The sequence below is a fragment of the Felis catus genome, chromosome B3, assembly GCF_018350175.1.
Source record: "Felis catus isolate Fca126 chromosome B3, F.catus_Fca126_mat1.0, whole genome shotgun sequence".
Lineage (NCBI taxonomy): Eukaryota > Metazoa > Chordata > Mammalia > Carnivora > Felidae > Felis > Felis catus.
Window position 1 is genome coordinate 91,749,316 of NC_058373.1, and position 12,660 is coordinate 91,761,975.

The 12,660-nt window shown below is 34.2% G+C and overlaps 1 protein-coding gene across 1 annotated transcript in view; it reads left to right on the top strand.

The window, feature by feature from the left end:
* Positions 1 to 4,159: 4,159 nt before the first annotated feature.
* LOC123386243 overlaps positions 4,160 to 12,660 on the top strand; it is a 56,155-nt gene continuing 47,654 nt past the window's right edge. The window contains exon 1 of the mRNA XM_045060663.1: positions 4,160 to 4,641. Within this exon, the coding sequence (XP_044916598.1) occupies positions 4,160 to 4,641 (482 nt within the window). The remainder of the gene's footprint in view (positions 4,642 to 12,660) is intronic.

The following is a 12,660-nucleotide window of genomic DNA, read 5'->3' on the forward strand; positions in this document are numbered from 1 at the left end:
CTAGAAGAGTTACTATTGATATTCTATCAATAGAAAGGTAATTTTTTATCATCCTTGCAAGTACAAAGAAACTCAAGATATTTTGACTTTAATGTTCTAATTGACTGAGTAATGCTATAATTATACAAAGGCTTAGTAATAACGGAACTTAAATACTCAATAATCAAATGAAATTTACTTAGAAATATTACTAAATGAAATAAAAATCACCTAATCAGAGATAGAGGAAGTTATTCATTGGTATTATTTCAACCTTCATTAGTCTCCCTGACTGGGTGGTATTTAAGATCATTCTTTAAACAATCCAGAAACTCCTAGAAGAAAACACAGGGAAAAAAGTTCCATGACATTGGCCTTGTTACTGATTTTGTGGATATGACACCAAAGGACAGGCAAGAAATGTAAAATAGAAAAGTGGGACCACAGCATATGAAAAACTTCCGATAGCAAAGAAACAGTAAATGAAATGAAATAGCAACCTATGGGATGGAAGAAAATACTTGTAAACCATATATTTGATAAGAGGTTACTATCTAAAATATGCAAAGAATTCCAACTCCAAAATAATTTAAAAAATAATATACCAGTTAAAAAATGAGCAGAGTACTTGAATAGAGTCTCTCCAAAGATGCACAAATGGTCAAACAGGTACATGAAAAGATAGTCAACATCATTAATCATCAGGGAAATCAGAGAAATGCATTAAGATGACTATTTAAAAAAAAGAAAGAGGTAAGTGTTGGCAAGGATGTGGAGAAATTAGAACCCTTGTACACTGTTTCTGGGAATGGTAAATGGTGCAGTTATTATGAAAAACAATATGAAAGTTCCTGAAAAAAATGAAAAACAGAAACACCATATAATCCAACCATACCACTTCTGGGTATTTATCCATGGAAATTTGAATTAGGACCTTAAGAAGATATGTGTACTCCCATATTAATCACAGCATTATCCCACAATAGTCAAGATATGGAAACAACCCAAATATCTATCAACAGATAAATGGAAAAAGAAAATGTGATATATATATGAAATATTATTTATATAATAAATGTATGGTATTATAATTTACTGTGTATTATACTTTATATGTTATTATATTATGTATTAAGTTATATACAACATCTAAAATTATTATAATAATATGGGATATTATTTAGCCTGAAAAAAGAAGGAAGTAAAGTCATTTGTAACAATAAGGTTGAATTTGAAGAGCGTTATACTAAGTGAAATAAGTCAGACCCAGAATGACAAATATTTCATGATTTCAATTACACAATATGCAAAATCCAAAGTAGTAAAAATTAATAGAGAATAGAATGATGGTTTCCAGGGACTGAGAAAAGGGGAAAATGGGCTGATGTTGATCAAAGTGTACAAAGTTTCAGTTACACAGAAGAATAAATTCTTGAGATCTCATGTATGGCATTGGCGCCTACATCTAACAACATTGTATTATATACTTGACATAGGCTGAGAGGGTAGATTTAAAATTAAGTCTTATTGCCACAAAATAAAGAAAGAAAAAGAAAACAGAAACTATCTGGATGAGGTGGATATATTAATTAGCTTGATTATGTGGTCACTTCCCAGTACATATACATATCAAAGCACCAAGTGGTATAATATTTAATATTTTAAATTTTACCATTTGGTTGACAAGTTTACAGATCACTCTCTGGGTGAGACATTTTAAATGCTTGAAGACTCATTAATATATTATTTTTATTATGCTTCATTATCTTTAAATATATATTTAGAAATACTATAGAAAGTTAAATGTTATATTTAATAGAGTTTTCAAATATTAGAGAAATTATCACACCACTACAGATAACCTACCTTTTCTAATATAAAATTCAGGAAGTCAAATCTCAAATATGAAATTTTAACTGGTTTAACTTTCAGAAGTTTTAAGTGTATCATTTAGCATCCCCTAATAATGAATTAATAAATTATTGTGTGATAGATAATAGTTTCATTTTTTATAAAAGTAAATAAGTTTAAGTTACTTGTTTAATTAGGTTAAAAGAGAAAAAATTGTACAAAGTTAATTTACTTAAGCAACAAATGAATGGAATTTACAATTGCTTTTATAGGATTTTAAGATTGTGAAAAAAGAAAAAAATTCATACCAAATTCATCCTCAGCATGTATAGAAAAAATAAAATACTATATTTTAGAGCTAAAAGTTTGATGATTTGGGATAGATAAGGAAATCAAATAATGACAATCACTGAATTCAAAGGTGTACATCACCAAAACCAAAGCAAAGACAACATGTTGATGAACGCAGCAGTGTTTTTATGTCTATACCATAAAGAACCACTTTATGTTATCTTTTTTTAAGTAATCTCTCCACCCAATGTGGGGTTCAAACACAGGACCCCGAGATCAAAAGAGTCATGTTCCAATGACTGAGCCAGGCAGGCAAATCTGTTATTTATCTTAATCAAACCTCTGCTTATAAAAGGCTTTCCTGTAAATTGAATCTTTTTGAAGAAAAGAAAAAACAGATTTCTTTCTAAATGTAACCCAAGTACTGAACTCAAAATTCCCAAACTGAATGTATACACAATTTAATCATTTCATTTTTACTGTTTAATAAAAGTGGAAATAAGTTATGCACTATAACTCACATTAGTGTCTTAGTGTATTGTACATCGTCCCATTATAAATAAAAAAATTTGCATTAAATTTTCTAGAGAAGTTGTTTAAATTATTAATCAGGAAAACCACTAAATTTGCTTTTTGCTTTCTATTATATTAGTAGACTCTATATACTATTTCTGCACAATATATTACATTCATACAGCCATTTGATGAAATATGAATATTTCATAGTAGTTTCATATTCTTTTCAAAAGCAATGATGCTGAAGAGCATTTTAGTGATTCAATTCCATCTTATTTTAAAACCCTATAAAGATGCACATTAATAAAAAATCCATTAAAAGATAAAACAAAAGACTATATACCATATTTAATATTCCCTTTAAACAAGAAAAGGGTCTGTATTATCAAATCAATTTAATAGGTTTTTAGACCATCTGCCCAATGTAATAAGATATTAAACAACTCCTGGGGAACCTGGGTGGCTCGGTCGGTTAAACATCTAACTTTGGCTCAGGTCATGATCTCACTGCTTGTGAGTTCGAGCCCTGCCTCCAGCTCTGCTGACAGCTCAAAGCCTGGAAGCTGCTTTGGATTCTGTGTCTTCCTCTCTCTCTGTCCCTCCCTCCCCCACTCACACTCTGTTGCTCTCTCAAAAATAAATAATCATTAAAATAAATTTTTTTTAATTTTTTTTCAACGTTTATTTATTTTTTTTGGGACAGAGAGAGACAGAGCATGAACGGGGGAGGGGCAGAGAGCGAGGGAGACACAGAATCGGAAACAGGCTCCAGGCTCTGAGCCATCAGCCCAGAGCCTGACGCGGGGCTCGAACTCACGGACCGCGAGATCGTGACCTGTCTGAAGTCAGACGCTCAACCGACTGCGCCACCCAGGCACCCCAAATAAATTTTAAACAACTACTGAAGCAACATTTGTTTAAGTGTATATAAACAGTTGACAAAATATTTGGGTAAAATGTATATATAGAGATGATATGTTTATATATACATAGAAATTTACTGGCCCTGGTTTATTGAAAAAAAGTACAGATATAAACACATATATGTATGTATATATCTATTTCTGCCTTTATATATATATGAAAATTTATAATTAAACTTATTAAATTATTAAAAAGGGCAAACCTCTCTATCTACTGCTTTTACTCCATATGTCAAAAGCAAAGATATCTCATTTAAAGGTACAGTTATTACTGTGATAAGTTAGAACTTAACTTAAAATCCAGATTCAAGCTGAAAGCCCAACCAACGTTAAACTTTTCATAAGGTGTCATCAATTTACCACTAGATTAGTATTTTGACAGAAGAAGAGCAAAAATGCTAAAAGCATGTCCGTCAGATTGCCTAATTATTGACACTTAAGTAAGGAAAAACTGTCCTTCTCATAGGTATACTGAATACACTAGAAGCACACTCTTACCTGCTTCTGAGTTGGTAGCTTACTATGTAGGCAAAAGAAACACTGGTGTGAAACGGGAGCATGGAAAGAGGTCAGGAGCCACAGTGGATAAAACGTGCGCAATGACGCCATGTCCCAGCGCTGGGGGTGCTGACTGTAATAAGGCAGGAGAAACTTTAGGAGTCCTGCCTGCCCCCTGGCGTCCGGGCCGCTGGTCCTCAAGGCCGCATCGGAGTTCAGTGAAGGTCACCGCAGCCTGCACGCCAGGGCCAGTGACTGGGCCTCCACGTGCCACAAGGGCTTTTGGAGGAATTGCAGCCCTGGGCAGCTGCGCGGCTGCGGCAGCGTGTGGTGACGTCGCAGCCACTGAGGACTGCGCGTGCTCACGTCCTTCCGGCGGGCTGAAGGCAGCAGAGCCCACAGGTGAAGGCCTGCACCGGGCCCCATCCCCCACAGCCGCCCCACAGAGCCGCAATGGGCGCTCCCATATCCATGTACCTGGACGTCCTGTTCCCCAGATGAGAAGAGGTCGTGTTCCGGAAACACCAGACCATCTCAGAGAGAAGAGGGAGGAACCAGACACGGGTTTCATCCGCTTCTTGAGGTAAATTTATTCGCTTCGGGGAACGAAGGCTTCGGTTGATCCAAGATTTGTGCACAGCAACTGCATTTTGGGAAACTATTTTAAATAGATTATTTTTATTTTTTTTATTTTATTATATTTTTTATTAAAAAGAGACAGAGACAGAGCATGAGCGAGGGAGGGGCAGAGAGAGAGAGAGAAAGAGAGAGAGAGAGAGAGAGAGAGAGAGAGAGAGAGAGAGAGAGAGAGAGAGAGAGAGAGAGAAAATCCGGAGCAGACTCCAGGCTCTGAACTGTCAGCACACAGCCCCTCGTGGGGCTCCAACTCGCCAACGGGGAGATCATTACTTGAGCTGAAATCAGATACGCAACCGACTGATCCGCCCAGGCTCCCCTAAAGAAATTATTTTTAAATGGACAAGTATTTATGTGAAAAGGCATTAACACGGTACATTACATTGGAATGCTTCCATAAATACCGAATATTCAAATATAGTGCTGTTACTGCCGTTGTGTGTCTTACAATATCACACCTGTGAACTGTCATTAATACAATGGAACTATATGCAATTAAAAATATTTACATGGAGGGGCGCCTGAGTGGTTCAGTCACTTGAGCCTCCGACTTTGGCTCAGGTTATAACCTCACGGTTGATGAGTTAGAACCCCACGTCTTGGGCTCTGTGCTGACAGCTCAGAGCCTAGAACCTGCTTCGGATTCTGTGTCCCCCTCTCTGCCCCTCCCTGCTCATGCTCTGTCTCTCTATGTCTCAAAAATAAATAAACATTAAAAAACATTTACATGGAACTTTTAATGCCATCAGAATATTCTAATTAAATAGCGTTTTTTGGGAAAATTGGAATAAGAATTTGTAATTACAATGAGACATCAAAATTATGGCACATATTTATAGAAATGAATATGTGATTAAATATATTACATATTATCCATTTTATTTCAAGTTATCAAAAAAGTTAATAAATTCTTACTAGTTTAGGATACTCCAGTACACTAAGAACATTTTATTGCTCAAATGACTACAAAACGTGCATTGGAACTTGTGTAAGGAATGTTAACATTTAAATTGATCTCCACACAAATGAAATCAATACATTTTTAACAAATAATAAAGCAAAACATGTTAAAACAATTTAGAGTGACATATGAAAAAATATTGTCTCTATCACATATTCCAATTGAATTTTCAATGGCTTCATTTTATAAATCCATTTTATATATTAAATATCTAAACTATATAATTTTTGTCTTACATTCATGTTGTCACTTCAACAATTCAATGTTGAGTAAAGATATACACACATGCACACACATATTTAAGTTTTGAGATAAACACTAAACTATTTCTTCATTTGTTTATGACAGTGCCTTCTTAGAAACAAATAAAGCACCATTTCCATTTCTTTCTGTTCTGAACAGGTGAAAATGACAGCAAAATCAATAAAAAGAATTGTAAGGTCAGGATAAAGAACATTCTCAGTTCAAATCTTAATTTCAGGAACAATTTGCCATGACATCTGTGTAGTCTCTTCATGAAAGTTTAGCAGATCTGACAGCTAATTAATTATAAAGCAAGATTAGCGACTGGACAGAAGTACTGGCAGAAGAGAATTCATCTTTTGTGTCAACATGTTTCAGTATATTCATTTTCGTAGGCCTGAAACACATACCCCTAGTAAATCATTGTTTATCTTTAAGCTCAAAAAGGAAATCAAACATGACATGAACAATTACCAAGGTATTCTTAGAAAAATGCATTTTCAAAAAGAAAAAAAGGAAACAAATTATAATCATGTGACATCTGAGATTTCCCTGTGTTTTTTGTCTAAATTATATGCAACACGTAAAATTACTTTATTTTAAAATTATAACAGATAGAAATATAAAACCACAAATAGAAACAAAGTACATATAAAAGATCAAAAATTAAGCATAGATACAAAAATTATAGCTTATAATTTAACAATACAAAGTCCAAGGTAACAATATTATTATAATAAGTTCAAAAGGGAAAATTTGCTGGTAAGAAATTAATAATTTCCATTTTTAGTAATTTATAAATGTGTATTGAGCTAATCGAAATCCTGTTTTTATACATAAATGAATAAAATAAAATAAGCCAAATAAAAACTTGTTACCCCCCCCCACCAATGAACTGTTTCAACATTATATTCTGTTAAAAATAAATGCAGAGACTTCTGGTTTCCATTTCAGTATGTAAGAAACTTGGAAGTTGCCACTCTGTCCTAACTACTAGTGAAAACCTATACACACTGAAAAATCAAGACTTCTTAGATCTGGAAGTGAAGTCAGGCCATAGAATAAACAGCTGCCTCCAAAACTGAAAAGACAAACAAAATGTCACAACTTAACTGCAGCAGAAACCCACTAGAAGAAATGTTAGTAGGAACCAGTGCTAAACTAGAAATATTTGATCTTTAATTAATTGTGAGAAACTCAAGGTGGACAATCCTAAGAGTCAAAAATTCCTAGAGGACCCAGTCATAGCAGGAATCCATGCTTTTGTGAGTTTAAACATCCAGAGCTCAACCGGATTATAGAGTAAGTATCGGAAAAATATTCTTAGGCATTCATGCTTCCATGGGGGGGGGGGGGGGGGAGAAAAGGAACCATTTTGAATATGCCAGAACACTATGTTCTTAATAAGGTCTATACTCAGAAGAAACCATTTATCCAGAGTCTAACCTAATGTGGTTTAATTAGAATCTAACTAACCTGGGTAAATGTAAAGACCCAACCTTCAATGGCTCTAGCCTTTCATATAGAAAAAATACCCAACTCCAGTCCACTTTGGCCATCTGGTCCCACCCAAGTAGGTAGGGTCTAAGAAGCCCTTGTGAAGTTCATATTATGAAGGCACGGTCTCATTAAAAGGTGGAGACCTAATTGTAGGACTATAGAACACTTCATATGCCCAAATATCTTACTACCACATTACTAACAACCTATTTACAGCAATTCTTTTTACCTAGTACATCACATCTAGCTATCCAGAAAAATAGCCAACACTTACTAAAAGTCAGAAAACAGTTGGAAGAGACAGAGCAAGCATCAGAATGAGGCTAAGATGTGGCAGGATGCTGGTGCTTTCAGACAGGAATTTAAAACACCAATTCTTAATATACTAAGAACTCTGATAAGGTAGACAGCATGAAAGAACATATGGGCCAAAATAGTGTAAATTCTAAGAGAAAATAAAAAATAATTACTAGAGATCAAAAGCACTGTAACAAGAAAGCTTCCTAACTTACTAGGAGGACTAAATGGACAGGCTGAAGGAAAAATCTTTGTACTCAGGATTATCTAAATTTAATCTGTGAAAAGTGGAAAGCAAAGAAAAAAGACACCAGCGGGGGGTGGGGGAATCTAGAATGGTGTATCAAGAACAGAGAGACAGCTACAAAGGGTGTAACATATGTGTAATGGCAATACCAGAGGGAAAGAAAGAGTGAAAAGAACAGAAGTATTTGAAGCAATAATGACTTAGAATTCCTTACATTAATGTCAGACACAAAGCCATAGATCCAGGAAGCTCAAGAACATGATCAAGATAAATGCCCCCTTGAAATGTGAATAAGCCTGTATCTTTTTAAAAAGTGTTATGCTAAGTGAAATAAGTCATACAGAGAAAGACAGATACCATATGTTTTCACTCTTATGTGGATCCTGAGAAACTTAACAGAAGGCCAAGGGGGAGGGGAAGGAAAGAAAAAAACAAGGTTAGAGAGGGAGGGAGCCAAAACATAAGAGACTCTTAAAAACTGAGAACAAACTGAGGGTTGATGGGGTGGGGGGGTGGGAGGGGGGGGTGGGTGGGTGATGGGTATTGAGGAGGGCACTTGTTGGGATGAGCAACAAGTGTTGCTTGGAAACCAATTTGACAATAAATTTCATATTAAAAAAATGTTTAATCTATTGATAACTTTCCAAAACAAAAAGCACCAGGCCAAGATGGGTTCACTGAGGATTCTACCAAATGAGCCAAAAAGAAATTGTACCAATTAGTTATAGTCTACTTAAGAAGTAGAACCAGAAGGAATGTTTCCTAACTCATTCTATGAGGCCAGCATTACCAGAATATTAAAACGAGACAAAGACATTACAAGAAAAGAAACTACACACCAGTATGGTTCATGAACACAGATGTAAAAATCTTCATCAAAATAAAAATAAAATCCAAAAATGTATAAAGAATTATTTCCCATGATCAAATGGTATTTATCACACATATGCAAGGCCTCTCAAAACTCTAATCATAATTAATGCATCACATCAATAGGATAAAGAAGAAAAATCATGTGATCATATCAATAAATGAAAAAAAAAGCATTTGTCAAAATCCAACACCCATCCATGATAAACTCTCAGCAAACTAGGAACAGAGGGGAGGCCTTCACCTTGATAAAGAATATTTACAATAAACCTACAAGAACAAGGCAAAGATGTCTTTTTTTACCATTCTTTTACAACATCATATGAGAAGTCTTCTCTAATTCAGTAAGAAAAGAAAAAGAATACGAAATATACAGATGAGAAGGAAGAAATAATACTGCTGTTTTCAGAATAGCATAATTGTCTAAATAGAAAATCTGAAATAATCCACACATACACACACAAACTCTCTTAGAACTAATGTCATTTATAGTAAGGATGGAATATATAAGGTTGATATACAAAAGTCAATATACCAGCAAGGAACAAGTAGAATTTGAAATTAAAAAACACAAAACCATTTACATGAGCAACCCCCCAAAAATGAAATAATTGGGTAAAAACTTAAACCTAATAAAATATGTGAAAGATCTATATGAAGTAAACTGATTAAATAACTAAATGAAGAGATATTCCATGTTCATAGAAAGGAAGACTCACTATTGTGATGTGTCAGTCCTTTGCACTCTGATCTATAAATTCAGTGTCATACCAATAAAAATCTCAGCTAGTTATTTTGCATATAGATACTAATACATAGTAGCAGGTTATATGGAGAAAAAAATCAAACAAGTAAAAATAAAAATGAAATTTATATGGAGAAACAAAAGACTGATAAAACAGCCATTTTGATATTCTAATATTTGTTTTAAATTCACTGGTGGTTACCATCTTATCTCTATCAAACATAAAATTATATATTTTTATATGTTAAAATTTTTTTATTTTCCTAGTTTTATTGAGATGCAATTGACCTACAATAGTGTATTTAAGGTGTACAACATGATATATACATTAACTGTATATATACAGAAATAATTACCATAATAAATTTAGTTATCATCCATTACCTTACATAGTTACAATATCATTTCTATAAATAAAATTAAATTACTTGGGGTGCCTGGGTGGCTCTGTCAGTTAAGTCTCTGATCTTTTTTAAAATTTTTTATTTATTTTTGAGAGAGAGAGAGTAAGTGGGGAAAGGGCAGAGAAAGGAGACACAGAATCTGAAGCAGGCTCCAAGCTCTGAGCTGACAGCACAAAGCCTGATGCGGGGGTTGAACCCACGAGCCATGAGATCATGACCCGAGCTGAAGTCTATGCTTAACCGACTTAGCCACCCAGGTGCCCCTAGTGTCTGACTCTTGATTTTGGCTCAGTTCATGATTTCATGGTTTGTGAGATCAGGCCCCACATTGGGCTCTGTGCTGACCCCACAGAGCCTTCTTGGGATTCTCTTTCTCCCCCCTCTCTCTACCCCTTCCCCATTCATGCTCTCTTTCAAAATAAACATTAAAAAAATAAGTTCAATTACAACTCACACACAATTAAGTATATTCTTACATAAAATTTAATATGCATACACCATCATCAGAAGAAAATTTAGAATACTTTTACTGAAAACTTTCCCTCTAAATCCTGTGTTTTCATGAGTTCGTTGACAGAATTAACATTATTATCATTGTTATTGTTATATCTCTTTTATTTTAGTAATAACCAAAAATCTCAAATGAGCTTCTGGACACATCATAATCCATTTCCACCTTAATAAACATGCCAGATTATTTTTTTTTTGTTTTCTATTTTTTTAACCTTTTCTGTGCCTATCTTGAATCCCTTTCTCTGATTAAAGTGCCATTTGGTCAGGTAAATTGCAACAAGTTGCTTCAGTTTTTCTTTTTTCTCCTTCTGATATTGTTCACAGATATCCTCTAGTGTCTTTTATAAAATTGTAAAATAAAAAGAAGTATTTATTTTGCCCTAAGAAAAAGACAACACAACTGTTACGTGGTTGGGCAGAGGGTTCTTAAGGATAATTCTTTTCTCAACAGAGTGCATAAATATTGCTCTTTTGTGTGTTGACTTCCTGTTGCACATGAGAGGCCTGAACATGATATAATTATCTTTGCCCTACAAGTAAACTGTACTTTCTCTGAGGAAGCTTGTAATACTTTCTTCTTATCCTTGAAATTGAGGTAGTTTCACACATGTGTGAAATATATATATGCGTGTGTGTGAAACTACCTCAATCTCAAGGGTAAGAAGAAAGTATTACAAGCTTCCTCAGAGAAAGTACTGTGTGTATATATATGTATATATATATATATGTATATATACATATATATGTGTATATATATATGCATATATATATATGCATATATATATACACATATATACACACACATAACATATATATGTATAAATTCAAGTTAGTTAACAGATAATATTGGTTTCAGGAGTAGAACCCAGTGATTCATTACTTACATATAATAACCAGTGTTCATCCCAATAAGTACTCTCCTTAATGCCCATTACCCATTTATCCCATTCCCACTTCCACTCCCACCTCTCCTCTAGGAACCCTCAGTTTATTCTCCATATTTAAGAGTCTCTCACAGTTTTCCTCTCTCCCTGTTTTTATTTTTTCTCTCCCTTCCCCTATGTTCATCTGTTTTGTTTCTTAAATTCCACATATGAGTGAAATCATATGACATAAGAAAGTAGTCCAATTTCATACTTTTGCATGTCACTGTCCAGTTTTCCCATCACCATTTGCTGAAGAGACGGTTTTTTTTTTCTTTGTTTTGCTTTGTTTTGGTTTGTTTTGGTTTTTTGTTTTTTTTGTTATGTTTTGTTTTGTTTTCTTTCTCTATTGGATACTCTTTCTTGCTTTGTCAAAGAGAAGTTGGCCATACATTTGTGGGCCCATTTCTGGGTCCTCTATTCTGTTCCATTGATATGTGTTTGTTTTTGTGCCAGTACCATAGTACCTTGATGATTATAGCATTGTAATACAGCTTGAAGTCTGGAATTGTGATGTCTCCAGCTTTGGTTTTCTTTTTCAACATTAATTTGGCTATCCGGGGTCTTTTCTGGTTCCATACAAATTTTAGGATTGTTTGTTATAGCTCTGTGGAGAATGCTGATGTTATATTGATAGGCATTGCATTGAATGTGTATATTGCTTTGGGTAGTATATATATTTTAACAATATTTGTTCTTCCAGTCCATGAGCATGGAATGTTTTTCCATTTCTTTTTGTCTCCTTCAACTTCTTTCATAAAGTCTCTATTGTTTTCAGCATACAGATCTTTTTACCTCTTTGGTTAGGTTTATTCCTAGGTATCTTATGGTTTTTGGTGTAATTGTAAATGGGATTGTTTTCTTGATTTCTCTTTCTGTTGCTTCATTATTGGTATATAGAAATGAAACCAATTTATATTCTGCAACTTTGCTGTATTCATGTATCAGTTCTAGCAGTTTTGTGGTGGAGTCTGTCAGGTTTTCCACAGAGTATCATGTCCACAAAGAGTGAAAGTTTGACTTCATCTTTGCCAATTTGTATGCCTTTTATCTTTTTGTTGTCTGATTGCTATGGCTAGGACTTCACTGTGTTAAACAACTCTCTATGTATAGAGAGTGGACATCCCTACTGTGTTTCTAACCTTAGAGGGAAGCTCTGTTTTTTTCCCATTGAGGATAATATTGGCTGCGAGCCTTTCATATATGGCTATTAAGATGTTGAGATATTTTCCTTCTATCCCTACTTTCTTGAGGGTTTTTATC